The 17,275-nt window shown below is 43.9% G+C and overlaps 2 protein-coding genes across 3 annotated transcripts in view; one reads left to right on the top strand and one right to left on the bottom strand.

Annotated features, from left to right (window-relative positions):
* The window catches only part of LOC146752365 (nuclear pore complex protein Nup153-like), an 88,920-nt gene that overhangs the window by 50,903 nt on the left and 20,742 nt on the right, over positions 1-17,275 (bottom strand). The window lies entirely within an intron of this gene.
* LOC146752366 (uncharacterized) lies at positions 579-1,816 on the top strand. The gene is made up of 2 exons (XM_085531995.1): positions 579-682; positions 867-1,816. The coding sequence occupies exon 2, from the start codon at positions 959-961 to the stop codon at positions 1,814-1,816; it is 858 nt and encodes a 285-aa protein (XP_085388121.1). The 5' UTR covers positions 579-682; positions 867-958.

Genomic DNA, 17,275 nt, shown 5'->3' with positions numbered 1-17,275 from the left:
AGAATCATGAGGGCTGGAAGAGATCTCCAAGATCACCTACTACAAGAGACAGAGGGAAGCAGGAAATTTTATTGAATAATAAACCTTCTTGCTGTATGAGACTGGGGCTGTTTGCCATGGCCACGGCCAGAGCTACCAGATGGCGCATGCGGGAAGATGAGGCCCAGGCCCCGGAGATTGGTGTGAAACACGGGTGCCAAGCAACAAAGAGGTGGGGGGTTTCGAGGAGTGGGCAGCAGCGCTGGGGAAAGCCCAGGAACGTGTGCTGGGGCTGGAGTGCTGCTGGCACATGTGCAGCACGCGAGGCTGGCGCATAGTGATGAGCAAGCAGTGGATGACGCCGTCGCTGTGGGACGGGTGGTGATGTCCCCCAGTGAAGGCGAGGCCCGGCAACACGGCCAAGCCCTGGTCTGTGACATCTCCGTGCGATGGACTGTGACTGCTTGGCCCACACTGCTCCAATGCGGGCGCAGCAGCCCAGCCCAGCAGTTCGTGCCTGGCCTCCAACCGAGCGAGTGTGCGAGGACTGGAGTGTGGACAGGGCGAGTTTTGGAGCTGGAACGTGATCTGGGTGTTGCTTGCGCAGCACTCAGGCGCCGTCCCAGAGCCTCTTGAGCTGTACCCCGACCCTGCTGGTTGCAGGCGTCTGGGACATCTAGGAGAGGAGCGTGCAGCAGCGCAGGTGGGCAGCGTGGCAATGCCTGACGCCAGAAGCTGGGGGTGCTTCTTGAGGGCCCCTCCCCAGGCCGGCCTATGCCTGTGGGGACATGGCCCCCACAGTGGCAGGAGGGGAACAGGGATCGGGAGGGTTTGCTGATGAGAGACTGGGACAGTGAGTGACCGTGGCCTCTCTCTGTCTTTTGCAGTTGGTGACACCGTCTTTCTGCCTGCTGCAGCACCTGTGAGGGGAGCAGCTTCCCGACCTCAGCTCTCCCCAGCCCACCGAACAGCCCGGGCCATGGATGCAACATCCGACTGGACCTGCCCCATCTGTGGGCAAGTACGGGAGGATGTGGCTTACGTGACCCCCTGCCAGCACCAGCTGTGCTACGGCTGTGCCGTCTGGTGGGCACAGAAGAAACCGAGTTGTGCCGTATGCGGGCACAAAGTCGCCACCATCCGATACTCGGTGAGGTCGGACGAGGATTACCTGGAGTGTGCTGTCCCGCAGCCCGCAGCGCACTCAGGTGACGGCCTGCAGGACGAGCAGGGGCCTGCAGAGCCGGTGCTCATCCCAGCTGAGCACAACTTCCCAGCCGAGGTCTGGGCTGCCTTCTTCCAGCAACATCCGGAAGACCTCAGACCCCTGCTCCAATGGCTGCAGGAAGAGATCCAGCAGGTGTCCAGCGACGACTGGTGGGAAGTCTACGTGGCACAGTGCACCACCGTGAACTTCCTGTGCCAGCACGGGCTGGACCAGGAGGCCTTGGTGCAGGCGCTGCAGATGACCACCAGTGGTGACGTGGTGCCCTTCGTCAGAAGGCTCATCGGCACCGCTGCAGCCCTGTACGGCCCCACCATCCGCCACCAGCTGGACCACCAGGACACCCGTGCTGCTGGAGGGAGGGAGGACAGTCCTGCAGCCAGCACCATCACCAGCACCTCCCATCAGGAGCCTCCTGCCTCGGGCCCAGGCCGCTCCACCAGCACCGCAGGGCCCAGCACGGAGCCAGGGCAGGCGGCCACAGCGGGTCCCTCTTCCCAGGGCAGGGACCGCTCGTCTGGGGGGCCCCGGCGCCCCCCGAAGAGGAAGGCCCGCAGCAGCCCCCAGGACTCTGCGCCGCCCTGCAAGAGGCGGCCCCGGCGGCGGCACTAGGACGGCTCCGGTGGGCCGGGAGCCCAACATCTGCCTCTCGGCCTGCTGCTTATTTATTAGAATACCTAATAAACATCCCTTAAAACTTAGAACAAAAAGTCTCTCTGTTATTGACAAGACTGCTGGCTTTGCTGTTCCTACCCATGCTGCCCATGCTGCTTTCTCCATATTTCAGTCCTGATAGATAGAGGGTGTTAAATTTCATCTTTGTTGCCATGACCATAAATCAGTACTCATGATATTACTAATAAAAGAGACAAAGATGCCAAAAAGCAGAAGATGGACCAATTGTGATAACATGTGATGACTTTGTGTGCTGACATCACAAAATCAGACCCCGTCCCAAACCATCCCACTGTGAGTAATGCAGGAACTCATCAGAGGAAGGAAAACACACGGAACACTAAAGAATCAAACTCCAACCCAATAGCAGCACATAGCCTTGAGTGATACCCTTGATTTTTGAAACATTTAAGTTACATCATGATCTTTTTTTACTTGAATCCCCTGTTGTTTTTTTTAAATGGAGAACAGCTTCATATGTGGTACCTCTATTTGTTTTTAAAATCTGTCCATTGAAAAACTCCAAATAGCACGAGGTACCAGTGGCTGTTCAAGCGAGCATAGGAAAAATGAGAAACAATCCCAGATTATTCAATGAAGTGAAACAGCGTAGCAAGCACACCTGTAATAGACTTACTGCCTCGTTCCGCAGCCCAACCAGCTCCAGGAGGGATGAGGTGCCAACCATGGCAGAAGAGCTGCATCTATTCCACCTTCATTGTGGATCACGCATCATCTGGTGATGAACTGGCAGAGCCTACGGCAGGGCCCTGTGGCATCAGCCCATCTGGGGGGACCCAGTGAGCCTCCCAGAGGAAGGCCAGTAACTACTAGGATCTGCCATCACCAAGGAAGACTCCACCCCACCAGCAGCAGCAATACAACAGTGGTGGAGCTGGCAAGACTGGGGCTGTGTGGCAGCTGGGACACAAATCAGCTCCCATGGACTCCTGTCATTGCTGTCCACTTCCACCATGGAAATCAAGCAGAAACAGAGATGCAGAATCATGTTGGTGCTGCCAACAGAATAGTGGTCATTGCCTCCCTACCCCAAATGCTTTCTCCCCTTTTTCCTGCTGCTGTGCCACTGTTACATTTCAGGCAGGATCCCCGTGGGTCTCAGTGAAGGGAAGAGCAAATTTCTGCAACTGAGGAGAAAAATCACCAGGCTCTTTCATAGATGGTGCCAACCATCTGGACAGTAAGTCAGAGTTCTGCTGGACACTAGGCAGAACCAGCAGGGAGCCCTGGCCACTAAGGTGAATGGTGTCCTGGGCTACATGAGGGCAAGTGCTGCCAGCAAGTGAAAGGTGGTGATCCTGCCCCTCTGCTCAGCTCCCAAATGCTGCACCTAGAGTTAGGCAGCCTAGCACATGATGGGATAAAGATGCCAAATTCTGTGATGTCTCTTTGTGGATCTAGTTCAGCTTTACAGAAAGAAAAGGCCACAAGCGTAAAAACGAATCAAGCTGGCCTAATTTTATTATGAACTTGCATCAAGAGTGGGAGCAAGACAAGAAAAAGCCATCAAGAAAATGTAAGGAAATAGATTCTGGTAAAATACACTTTTCTTTTTGATATCTGCAACATATGCATGTAGTGCAGAGCCAACAAAATCCATGAAATTCAGAAATGGCTGCATACATGACCATGCATATGTTGATTCACAAAATAAATAAGAAATCCTAGTTCAATTCTGCATCTGATGACGGTACTCATATTAGCAAACAACTCTCTGGATACCGAAAATTGATTATTTCCTTCCTCACATAGCCACCTTGGATATTTGAAAAACATTACCACATCCCACCCTGTCACCTTCCCTCTATGCTGAGAAATTGCTTCATTCAGGTTTGTCTTTCCCACTTTGATTATTCTCTTCTGTGAGCTCTCTATAGTTTGTTCACATCTTTCTTTAGCGTGATATCCAAAACTGAGTAAACCACACCAGGTGAAGAGTTTGGCAGTATCTCAGGTACTCAGCAAAGCAATTACTTCCCATTTCTGAATCCTAGAATTATCTTCTTTTGTTTGTTTGCTTTGTGTGGGGAGGTGACTTTACAAGCTTCCCCTTCCTATTTGTCTGTTTTCCAAAATGCTTATCAGTCTTATCAGTTTGCATAGATCAGCAACTGCAAAGTGCACAGCTGTAAAGAGTGTTTTTCCTACTTTCTCTTGAAACTTTGAGACATTTACTTTAACTGTACAGCTACATGATCTTTCAATGTATTCTCATGCACATTTCTCCCTTTCATTCTCAACATGCAATATGTGGATTACTTTATTATTTCACAGATTTCAGCTGACCAATACCACTTGCAGTAAAAGAATCTCCTTACATGTACATACATAGATACTTATACCTATGTACACACCACATATATGACGCATACAGGTTTTCACATTTATGTATACACGCACTTAGATATTGTGAATGCAACCCTATTCCATACCTTGTATTTGCTTATTATATTATTGCATTGCTGACAGCTCAAATGCAATATTCTTTCCAAAAATTCGCTCGCAATGGCAATTACACAAGACATTATTTGGAGTCCTGAAGGAGGAAAGGAATAGAGCTAAATACGCTTGAGAAATACATCCATGAAAATAATCAAGCCTGGATTTTTCCATGACAGAAGGCATGCTTAACACAAGGAAGAGTGCAGAGGCTGACATAAATTCGCCCCTAAAGGCCACTTTAAACTCCTTGCTCACTTTCAGACTAGGACTCCTGTGGAAGTTATGTTTCCTCTGGGCTCAGTGATGGCCCTCTGCATGAAGGGAAGTTCAGCCACCTAGGATGACCCCTGTACCACTGCAATCATACCATGCTGTAGAAGCAGCCCAAAGGAGAAAGTCCAAGATATGCATCAGTGGGATTGTTGGGAAAGCAGACCTAACTTAATGTCACTTTGTATAATAATGAAAATAAAAGGACTTTCTTATACGTGGTAGCAAAAAGAGAATACAAAAGGGTCCTGTACACTTCAGACACTCATCAGCAGCATGGGGTAAGTGGTTCAGGGCTGCTCTTCCTGGTTTAGAACTGAGGCTCCCTCTCCAGGCATATTTACAGCCAGAGAGAAGAGCTGTAAAGAAACCACCAAATCACTTCTGTTTTGACAAAAATAAACTACCAGAAACTTTCAAACAGCTTTGTTGTATCTTTTCCTTCAATTGCTGCATGCGTCAACAGGAAGACTTATCTCCTCGACTGGGTATTGGATTAAGCTCATATAAGCAGAAATAAAAGAGGAAATCATAATCATGTGAGGCCTAAAATACTTGGCCTCCTGGTCTCTGGAAAGACAGGTCCCATTTATCAACAGGAGGCAGTTTTATAACCCGGAACAAACTTAGGTCAGTGGTAATATTTGTAGGCATGTACCCACACAGCAATAAAAAGGTTAAAATACTTCAGTGGTGCGGCTATAAGAACTCCAACAATTTTTATTTCCCTGGCCTTTCCTTAGAAAGATTCTGGGAGATGTACCCCCTGGAGTATAAATTAAGGAATAAAATCTCTAAGCTTGTACAAGCACTCTCTGGATATTATTGGTACAAGATAGAAGAGGAAACAAGTAATGTTCAAGAGTAAAAACAATGCTGTGGTTAATCAAACTGGGGTGGGGAGGGGAAGAATCCTTCTTGTCTTCAGTATAACTGTGGCATTTACTTTTATTTTAATGTGAAATATGTCTTCCCCACAACAGACTTAGGATTGACAATTATAAGAGGAAAAAGAATGTTTTAACACTTTATATTCTTATAAATCAGTGTTTGTCTGTGATGTTAAACCCCTCCTGCCTTATGAATCACCAGCCTTACAGGTAGAGCAGAGCATTCCAGAAGAACCCCAGACTCATCTTAAATTGGACCATAAACCCATTCATGCATCAACTGTATGGAAAATGTCCTCACATAAAGCAAATGAATGGAATAACACTCATTCGGCCATCACAAAGAGGAACTTGATGCATTTAAAATGACAAGCTAACAGAGCCATCAGCAGCCAAAACTAAGAAGCTTAGTTTCTACAAAGTTTTGATCCAAAGCACAGCTCTGCACTCTGTGTGCATTTTCCAAGGATTTTTGCTTTGTGGGAGCACGCACAAGACCCATCTTCTTCAATGAGACACCTCTGCTCAAGAAACTAATGTGAACTCATTCTTTTTTATTATTCTACCTCTCCATCAGTTAATTGGGTCAGGAGGTGGTTAGGAGGGAGAGAGGAAGAAAAAGACATAGCAGCAAGTGCAGCACAAGCGCACGGTTTTCATTTAGTTTTCAGTGGTCTTCTACAGGAAAAAGAAGAATTGTAATCACTGTCCTTACTTAGCAAACCACAGAAAACTGAGGAACCATGGTCTGAGCTAACATTATACATTCAGTTCACCAGGTTCAATTAGGAAGACCAGAAAAAGTCTCCTGTACGCTGAAAATAGTAAACAGCTGAGCCCACACAATTACTTTCCCTCTTTCTTGCCTTTCTATGCCTTTCATATCATTCACGGAATATCATTTCCATTCCTGCACAACCAGCTGGGCTTTGTGCAGCAGCAGCAGCAGCTCAAGCAGACAGAGGAAAATCAGCCTTGTTAACAGCACAGGACCAAGGCAAATCTTGGTTTTCATTTGCTCATAAAACACCTGAGATTCACTCTGCAAAGAGAGGCGGAAATCTCAGGGTGATAGGACTGTGGGGTCCTATCACCAGGGGAAAATGTATCCTTTTACAATTCATAGGATCTGAACAGATGTCCAGAAAATTAACTTACTAATGTTGTTGGACCCATAGCTGGTTCTTTCACCTCCCTGCAGTCCTACTTTTGCCGTGCCTCTGTGTTCGCCTGGGTAAGGCACTTTGCTTTCCATCTGCAAAGCATCAGTCCCAAGCAGTCCCTGCCAGGCTGAAGCCCTTGCTGTTGTTTCTCGCCACATGAAAAGAGTGGCTGGATCCAGAAGACAGAAAATGGAGCAAAAACACCTGCGTGTGCTGTGTGCCAAACCAAACTGCAACAGAACTTCATTAAAAGTTTTCAGCCTGAAAGGTAACTCCCATTTTACCACAGTGTCAAGAAACATTTTTTCAGTAGGACCACAGTCACAGTACCAGGCACATGGCTCAGTGAAACAACAAAATCCCATTGGATTTTGCTGCTTCCCTTGCTTTTTCATTTTTTTAACCACTTTTATGTTCAATGCGTCTACTCTAAAGGGCAGAGATTTGAAACAGTTGGTTCTATGTCTTACTTATTAGAGTCCTTTAAGTTACACAGTATGCACAGTGAGCTTAATTATGAGACAATGATAGGAAATTAAATTTTTCCAAAGAGCAGTAGATGTTAAAAATGAAAATGTGATGTTTAATTTGCAAATGGACTAAAAATGTGAATTATTAACGGAAGAAGTAACTCAACTTATAGTGGTCTCAAAGATAATGGCTCTATTATTTTTTAAAACCGATATACTATTAGTCCTGCATTGGCTAATAAATAAAAATAAGCAGCAAGACCAGCAAAACCACTAACAACCTCCCATTACAGGAAGGAATGCTGCAAAAATAAGATGCATAGGCAAGGATGATTAATACCAGCGTAAGGGAGCATGCACTTTGTGTAGACCTCCACGTTTAGAAGAAACTCTGAACAGTATGGACACCCGTGATATTCTCACCCCAGACAATTAATCAGACCAATGTACTTCAAGAGAAAAATTGACCAGATGTGAAGGGGTCTGGAGCACCAGCCAAAACTGAGAGATTCTACATACCCAGCAACAGTGTTTGTGCTCACTGGGTCATTCTTGCCAAAAGTTGGAGTGCAAAAGAGCTTCTAATACTAGCAAATAAAAGTTGGTTCACCATAGAGTAAAAAAATATATATATAACAATGACTGGGGAATCTTTGTTGAAGCTGAACATCCTGGCCTCCTTCCCTGTGTTCCACAGGAAAAAGATTGTTATCAGAATGCCTTTATAAGAAGAGTCATAAATTCATTACAACCATGCAAGAAATATCTCTATCACATCACTGTCTGTAAGCTAATTGTACAAGACTCCATTCATGTTAAACACAAGGAAGACAAACCAAGAAAACACTGAAATAGCTTCAAAAAAGAAACAGAAACCCAGTCGCGCCGCTATGCAGTAGAAATTCCTCCAAATCTGATAAGGTACTAAAATCTCTGATAAAAACAGTAATGGCCAGAAGGGTGACAGAATTTCTGATGCACCTCATCCACTGTCACAGTGCACTGAGACATGAGCAAACTACAACCCTGCTCAGTTTAAGACGCTTGGGAAGCAGATCACAAGATAAAAATCCAAGTACATAACGTCTTTTTGTTACTGTTGTCAATCAGACTGCATCTTTTAAAAAGTACATGTAGCTGGTCACAGAACAATTATATCCAATTTTATTAAAATAAAGAGAAAATGCTCCTCAGAATAACACTATCTATAAGCTCTTCAAAAAGTAGTAACATAATTCAAGGAAATACGACTTTTACTATCTTACCTTCAGAGAAAACCAATGTAGATGTTACTGCTTACTTTGTCCTCGATAAGGAAAACTATGAAAGCACAGAATCATTAAATGCCTTGTGTTAGAAGGGACATCAAGGATCACCAACTTCCAACGCCCCACTGCAGGCAGGGTTGCCAGCCACTAGATGCTGGTAAACGCTTCAGTATCACCGAATAGGTTTCACACATAAAATTCTTTCCAAAAATTTCCCAGAATTTCCAAGGGGAAAGCACTGGAAGTGTCTGCACCAATACTGGCAGAGTTTGATTTCAGTAAATTGTTTCTCCTCCCTGTGTGCTCACACTCTAATAAAACACATATGGAAAATAGTGAAAATATTCAGAGAAGCAAAATTTTCTTTGATTATGATGATTCATTGAAAGCAAAATCAAATCTGTTATTAGCCATTAGAGTCTAAACGCTACGATGAATGTCTGGGATTTACATGGCACTTTGCATCTTCAGAGTACTGTAATTAATTACTCTTACACTGTGAGGCATTGTTTTCACACAAGGCTCTCTCCAAGACCAACTAGATGTTAATTATAAGGGCCCCTCTCCTCAGATGGCATAATACAGTAAGACTCTGTTCATGTACCTAACACTGATATCAAACAGTGCTCTACTGAACCCTGCAATGACATAGCAGCACTTTTGATGCTTTTTATTAAAATCTCCCTCTAAATATGTTTTAAAGGGTTTTCTTTCTTTTTTTAATAAGAGAAAGCTCCAGAGGGAGCCCATGCACAAAGAATATATACATAAAATAGCTTCCAGACTAACAGTAAAACTGTGTGCAGAAAGTTCTTCAAATCTATTGTTGAGGTTTCAAGGCAATCTATATAGGGAACTATAAATTCCAATATATGGAATAATGCTCCAAAGAACTTTTACAAAACAGGGCTTAACATTGTTTTATTTAGTGCACGTATGTCAATAAACAGAAAGAAAAAACACTACAGAGTTGTAATGGAAAGAATCTCCAATATCAAAGATATTAAATCTCTGCCTCAGATAGAGAAGAGCTCAGGATAGCCTGTGGTTAGTTACTCATGGGAGATGAGAGACATCTAAAAGAAATATTAAAATAACAGTAAGAGATTGGGGGCTGAAGAGGAATGGCTATATTGCAGCACCCCAGGACAAGTATCCAGAAAGCCATCCAGCCAGAAAGCCATCCAACAACAGCCTGCCACAGAATACATCAAGGTAATCAGGTGCACAATGGACTGCTTTTCCACCTCGCCTCTGTCAAGAACTGTTCCATGAAATATATCTTACATTCTGTTCTCACATATACACAATTCATCAGCTTTCTCTGGAACTCCTCTTTCTTCTCTAGCCCTTTCTGACACTGCAGATTAGGCCCTCTCCTAAGGCCTCTTCCTCTCTGTTTCAGTCCCCATGGAATTAAAGAACCAAACCCCTCTACTAGCATTTCACTTTAAGTCTACAGAGAATTTGAGCCAGTTTGGAGACTTAATAAAAAGGTTAACCCAAAGGAGAAAGCGCAAGAAGAGTAAAACAGTGAAGACGAAGATATTTCAGACAATGCCACAATGACATTCCTCTAAGGACTGGTGTTGAGAAGGAGCATCTCATTCCCTTCTCCTCCAGCACTTGCATAACATTTCTCATCTTAATCATTGTGAACCTTCACATCTTCATTTTACAGCCAGGAAAACCCAAAGCTAGAGGTTCAGTAATTGAGTTGTCCCACATTAGAACACACGTCAGTGAACAAATCAGAAGAACTCCACAGTTACTCTCTCTAGATCCCAGCCTGAGCATTGTTGATCTTAGTGAAATTTGGGCTCCTTCTCTTCAAAATATCCACTATTGCTTTGCTTTGGCTAGAAACTACAAATCCTCCAGCAACTAGTCTTAAGACAATTTACCATATGGGTTCCCTTCTGATATTAAGTGTTCTTCTAGCCCCAGACTCTCCAGTGGACTTCAGTTTACAGTTACTGTGGAGTATCAGGCAGCAAGGGCAATAGCAACAGTTCCTCAATGGACATCGATTTTAGCACGCTCTTTGCTAAGAGCAGAGATGCACAAACATACAGATGAACTAAAATAATGCTATTGCTTTGTCTCGTTTGGAAGGGCTACAGGGAAAAAAACTACCCGAGTGAAGAATGGAAATATTTACTATGTTTGACAGGGGAAGCATGATTAAAAAGCACTGACGCTGAAATAATGACTAAACTCTATCAAGACTAACACACACACCAGCTCATACCACAAGTACGTACCACAATTTGTAATGTGGATAAGAATATATAAAAGCCATCCTGTCTCAAGGCACACCTTATAACTTGTGGCTATTACCATTAAAAAGACATTTCCCAGAATATCTCACAAGACTCAAAGAGGTAGAGTTGCCTATCAATGCATCTCTGGAAATGGGCAGGAATTTAGCCCTGCCAGCAGACGCCCCTACATAACCATCACTTCTCTGCTTGCTTGCTCAGTACTCTCTTGAAATTCCCACCCTACACGAACTTCACTAAGAGTACTTCAACCAGGTGTAGCTTGGGTCAGAACATATTGGGATCCTCCCTTGTGCCTAATTCAGTGGCAGATGAGAGCACTGTCCCTGTAACTCAGGCCTGAAAGGGTCTTGTGGTCTTTCTGTCAGGTTTCAGAAACACACTGCAGAAAATGAACTTAACAGCCCCATTCAAACATGTGAGGTCCCAGGCAGATCAGCAGCAGTGAGGTGAGTCTGGCCCTCCTGGGATCGTTTCAGTGCCCCTCACCTCAAGGCAGCACCTACTGCATTATCCATGAGGTGCCAGCATGAACATCAGAAACAATGTAATACAACTTTCTGATCATAGAATCACAATGTTGGGAAGGACCTACAAGATCATCTAGTCCAACTGTCCTCCCATTACCATTGCTACCACAAGCTACTAAACCATATCTCATAGCTCCTCATCCAGACGCCTCTTGAACACTGCCAGGGACGGTGACTCCATCACCTCCCTGAGCAGCCATTCCAGTGCCTGACCACTCTTTCAGATAAAAAGTTCCGTCTTATGTCCAGTCTAAACCTCCTCTGGTACAACTTATGGCCATTTCCTTGGGTCCTGTTTGTTGCCTGGGAGAAGAGGCCAAGCCCCTCCTCATCACAACCTCCCTTCACGATGAAATCTTCAGGCTGGAATCAGATAACCCCCCTCTCAGAGACAGGCTCCCAGGTCTGCATATAAGAGAAGAGATGCTCTGCAATTTGATATTCCCCCAATCAATGACATTTACATGCCTTTATTCACAGACTCCTTCTGATTGTTTTTTTATAGCCCGCACCAGTGCCCATAAAACCCCCAGCCGATCGCTGATCATCATTTATCTTCCCTTTCGCTCTGCCAAACACCAGAGGTAATTTCTTAGTCAAAAGATAACCTGCTTCTCTTTTTTTAATTTTTTCCCTTCATTTCTACATAGTTTCTGAACACCTGTGCTTTATGTTGTACTGCAAAACATCAGGCAATTAAAAACTTAGAGAACAAGTGAAAACAAAGCTTGTCTGTATACAGAGAATTATACATTAGACAGTAATGGCTACACTGCAGCCATGAGTTAAGACATTAATTTACATGTGTATTCAGTGCTAAAAATTGTTGGGATATTTTTTATGTTTAGACTTTAAATTCCAAAGTAAAGAAATTCAAAAGTGAAGTACCCATGGCAACCTTAATTCTATTCATCTTACCCTCGGATGCAGCATTTGTTCAGCAATTACATACTCCTGAGTAAAGCTGTGCCTCCCAGATGATGGTAAAGCAAGGTTAAAGAATTCTCAAAATTAATAAAGTCCTCCCATACACTTGTAAGATTTACAGCTAGGGGCATTCTAAACATTAAAAAGGAAGAAGAACTTTCTTAGTCTTGTGTAGGAAAAACATGTTAATTGCCATCAAATAATTTTCATCTCCACTACACTTTTACTTTTCTTATTCCTTTTCACATTGCCCTCGGTCTCTCAGTGTGAGAAAGAAGCAGCATCTTAGTCATCACAGCACTGGACGCTGGGTTTCTGCGTCTTGGTATGTGCTCCAGTGAGAGCTGAAAAGCAGCATTTGCCATGATCGTTAGGGGATTTTTCCTAACTTCCCCCACTGAATGTTTTTATAATGATTTGTTTAAGTGAGTCAAGTATCATGAGGATGTTTAAGATACAGAGAACCATATCATAAATTCACAGGAATTTTACTATTTATTTCTAGCCTAGTTTTCTAATAGTAGTGTGCTGATATATTCATGCTGTCTGTCCAGCAAATGTGCAAACTGCAAGTCCTCCCCTATCATTTGAGTTCAGTAGCTAACTTCACCCGAATTTGAAAGGGGAGGGTATAGCCTCTAACATAACTGAGTTCTTACAAGTTTAGTGGATGCGTAGGCAGAGTAGAGAAGACAGAAATCAGCACAGCCAGCAACACTCCAGAAGAGAGACAAGCAGAGCAGAGCCGTCTCCCATTCTGCTTTACAGCAGCCAGGTGGCATTAACATACTGACAATGCAAGGCTGCAGGTCAGCCATGGGGTTACTGCAGTAGTGCGGGCAGGAGGGACAAATCACGGGTTTTCCTATTGGCAACATTCTCCAACGCTGCCAATAAGCAAGATTTTTCAGCCATACTGTTTCCTCAGAAAAGTCTAATGCCTCAGTGGATTGAGGTGTTCTCAGCTAAGGGGCACCGTGCTTGATGGAAAGATTTATGTAGCCACACAACAAAGGGCAGCAGAATGAGAATGTTAGGGCAGCTGATACACTTCGAGAAGGGGCTACAGATTACAGAGTTACTGCAGCATTCATCCCAGCAGACACACAAGGCAGCAAGAGGAGACCACTACTCCAAATACACTGCTAAGGCTGAACAAAGAGTTGTATTACTCAAAAAAAAGTGCATTACTAATATCACAATCATATTAGATAAAAAATAAAATAACAGGATTTTCACTTCTCCCTGCTGGGAAAAAAAAAAAAAAGAAAAAGAAAAAAAAAAAAAGAATAATATTCAGCATTAACTCTGACAATGACAAAATGCATTGGTAATAATTAACATAGTCCTCATTGTAACTTTAGTGACAGTGTGGGAAGTTGCAACTGAAAAATACTCCTCAGCCACCCAATATTCCACAGGACTCTGATCGCAGTTTGGGGCACATAGCAGCACTGCTCCAGAGTCTCAAGGAGCTCTTAGATGGCCCAGTTCCTTGAGAAAGAGCATCTGATACTGAGAAGTATTTTGTGGAGATCTTACACATGTAAAGAAATTTCAGTCGTGCTCAGAATCTAGATAGGTCACATCTACATCTGTCTTCTACAGTCAAAGCTACAAGCTCTTTCTGTGGGCGGAAAGAGCTATGAGCAGCCCTCACTATACACCAAAGAGTAAATGAGACCAAGGAGTACACAGAGAGAAACCCATCTCCCTTGCTTCAGCCCAGTGCCACTCAACAATTCTGAGCAAAGGTGTCTTCCAAGAGGACTGCAGGTAGGAAGCAAAGCAAATGAAGTTCTGTATACTCGGACACATTTCTCTCCTAATAACAAGTATTTGAGGCCACAAATGCCCATCTCTTCCCCATCCCTTTATCCTCATGATGGGTTCCCACCTAGTGGGACCAGGCTGTGCTACTCTAAATTCTGCTTCAGCCCCCTCAGGCCCAAGAATTGTTCCTCTTGGATGAGAGGGACATTTCCCTCCTGAGCCTTCCCCAGCCTCCTCTCAGCAGCAGCTAAATCCTACTATTGGCCCAAGGTCAAGAAGGACCTGCTGGGGATCTGTTGTGCTAACAGGAGGCTGCTGGACCATTATCCTTGTGATGTGAGGGACTTCCTTGCCTTTAAAAGCCATGCAGAGCCCGGAGACTGCTCGCAGCCTCAAAAAGATGGGTAGTTGTGTGGGCTGTTTCACTGGAGTAACCAAGGAGAGGCACCGGAACCCTGATGCAGGAGAGTAAACCAAAAAGCATGGAGATCCTTCTGAAGGTAGACAGGTCAGCTAGGAAGGGCATACAGCAGAGGAGGGTGGAAGGCAGCAGCAGGGAGAAACTTAGAGGGCCAAAGCCAGGATAGGATGCAGAGCATTAAATGTTCAATGGAGTTTCAATTTGAAACCCCCACTTCCCATTGTGGTTTCTTCAGCCATGCCCAGAGGTTGTCCATCAGTTGCTTCTCAGGACAGGGTACATAAGCACTCTCCAGGCATACAAGAAAATGAGTTTCTCTCACAAAACACAGAGTCCATTACTCTCCAGCAAACGCATAAGACTCAGAAAACGCTACCTTGGCTCTGTTAGCAAGTTTATCAGTTTCAGCTCTCACAGAAGCCACACCATTCACATGAGCAGCAGTGCCATTCTCAGACATTTTGTTCTCATTTGAAAAGGGTGATGCTACAGGCAGCTCCAGCTGATGACAGTTGCCAAGCTCTGCGTGCATCACACCTGTGTTCTGAAAGAAGCAGCACTTTCCCCAAACAGGTGAAGAGAGGGAAGCTCACACATCTTCTCTGCTAGCCATCTAGCTGTTAGTGTAGCTGCAGCCCATTCCTCTAAAGTTCCAGTAAAGAAAGCATGTTGAGAGATGTCCTACAGATGAGGCAGCACCGAAGGGGGCCGCCTTGATTAAACCAGGTTGTTCTGCTGAGAGTCCTCAACGCACGCTCTTGGTTATGGCTGTTAGAGCTGCAGCAGGGTGACATGAATTGCCTTTTATCTAATTGGAAAACTCCCACAGAGTTTAGAAGTACTCATTTAGACAGGCAAATCAATAAAGGAAATGGTAAGTGTGAGAATATAGTGAGACTATAGAGTCTATGTGGGTCCTGTATGCTTCTGCTTTAAAAAGGTTAACTCTTGCCTTCAAGAGTTTACTGCAATGCCAGCACTTGGAAAACAGCAAAATGGGTAGGTTCTACCCAAAATTTCAGTGAGTAAGTTGGTGGCTGTATATAAGGGCAAGACAACAAGTTTTCTGTTAGAGACCAGAAATTCAAGAAGAGTCATAGAAATTCAGAAGACATTGCAGAGAAGGAGGGAGAGAGGGAAAACTAATCTTAAATGTTACAGCTCTGAGGCTGGCAATGAGATCAGAAGTTTTATTAAAAGGAAAAGGGAGCAAAACCTGATTTGCAAAATAGTTAAGGGCTAGAGCTGCATTTCTACGGAGTTCTGCTGTCACAAGGAACACTGGGATAAGGGAAATGAGCAGAGAAATTACTCCTGCTTTCTCACCTAAGAGCTTTCCTTGTCCTTTCACATCCACCTTCATCAGGGGCTCTGCAAATCCCCACCCACAGAGCCGCTCCAAGACTTCAAAACCATTAAGAATAGTTATTTAGTTGCTTAAAAACTCTAGGTTTCAAGGAAAATCACAAGAAAAAGCCCACAGTTCTTACAGTTGCTTGGTTTAGAATTAGTTTTGTTTTTCTTATTTCTCTCTGGCATTCCTTCTAAATCTCCAATCACTTTCACAACAGGCTTATGCTGAGTAGCTTCAGGCAGCTGAGGAAAAAAAAAAAAACCAACCTGTTTAGCAATGTAAGTTATCTCTTCTCCCACCAATGCTAATAGGAGTTTTGTGCATAAATCAGGCACACACGGAAGGGAGGAGAGATCGTGAAATCTATGTCTGTTTTTTTATCCACTGCAGTGAGGGTTTTATTCTCCTCTAATTTACACCAAAATATTGGTCTCAGGAGGAATACTTCTGACACACATGGTATAAGACAGAGGAGAACTAGGCCCATGGGGTGATAGCAGATAATTCAACATCCTCATCCAGTGACAAAAGGCAAGTATATTAGAGTACCACAGACTGACTCACAGTGGCTTCTTAGAAGCCAACAGCATGGGATAGGCTGGGATTCATGGTCCAGCCTCATCCATCCTTGCCTTACCATCCCTCTTCTCCACTACAGGCTGGCAACCACACGTTCAGCCCTTCCACACATCACAGACATACAGATAGCCTGGTACTGCCTCACTGGAGGACAACTGGTTAGAAAAAAGGTCTGAGAGGGAGTAGACAGGACTGACAACCACTTCAGACTGAGTATGAAACCTCTGCTAATAACCACTGCATGAGGCACGATTCCACAGAGCTCACTGTGTATTTTTCATTATAGGACTACTAAAACAGGACATCCCTTGCTTCCTTCTTGCTCCTACTTAGAAACATCAAGAAAGTCTTCATGCAGTGACCTCTCCAAGCCAGTTCTAGGGAAAGAGAGTGCACAAAACAAATGTAACACTGACCATTTTTATCTGGCAAAATTCTGATGCCTCTGGACTGCCAATAGCATCTTTTAACATTGGCTTTCATGATGCCCTCCAAAATATCTGGTAGGTCAGAAGGCAGTCACCTCTGCCAAACACATATCAGGGTTTGCAGCATAGGTCACTGAGGCCAGTATTTCTTTTTCCCTAATGTGGGTAACTGGAGGCAGAACAAATGTCTTAAGAGAGAAATATCATGACCAAGAGAGCCTAATGGAATACAACTATAGCTGGGATGATCAGGAGCTTCCTAATTGGCATATAAGTGCACAAAAGTAATCTTTTGGGGAGAAGGACTACTTTCATAACAGGAGACCTACTAAAGATTGTGAGAAAACAGTCTGTTTTTTAAATATATATGTATATTCTCAGGATTTTATGTAAGGTTTTATATATGTATACGATATATGATAGCTTGAATTCCTTTGTTCATGTTTTCTTTAAAGCCAAAGTTTTATTGATCGGCATTAACAAGCAAAAATAAACAGACTCTTTTAAAAAAAAAAAAGGTACTTTTTATTGTACTTATGTTCAGTTGGAGAAGGAAACACATAATAAAATTAATTGAT

This window comes from Coturnix japonica, unplaced genomic scaffold (genome assembly GCF_054131305.1).
Source record: "Coturnix japonica strain WE unplaced genomic scaffold, WE-NBRP24 Scf046, whole genome shotgun sequence".
Taxonomy (NCBI): Eukaryota; Metazoa; Chordata; class Aves; order Galliformes; family Phasianidae; genus Coturnix; species Coturnix japonica.
This window is presented reverse-complemented; position numbering and strand designations above follow the sequence as displayed.

What these genes read in the sequence shown, in the direction of transcription:
- LOC146752366 (XM_085531995.1), top strand. Translation starts at nt 959, where the DNA reads ATGGATGCAACATCCGACTGGACCTGCCCCATCTGTGGGCAAGTACGG.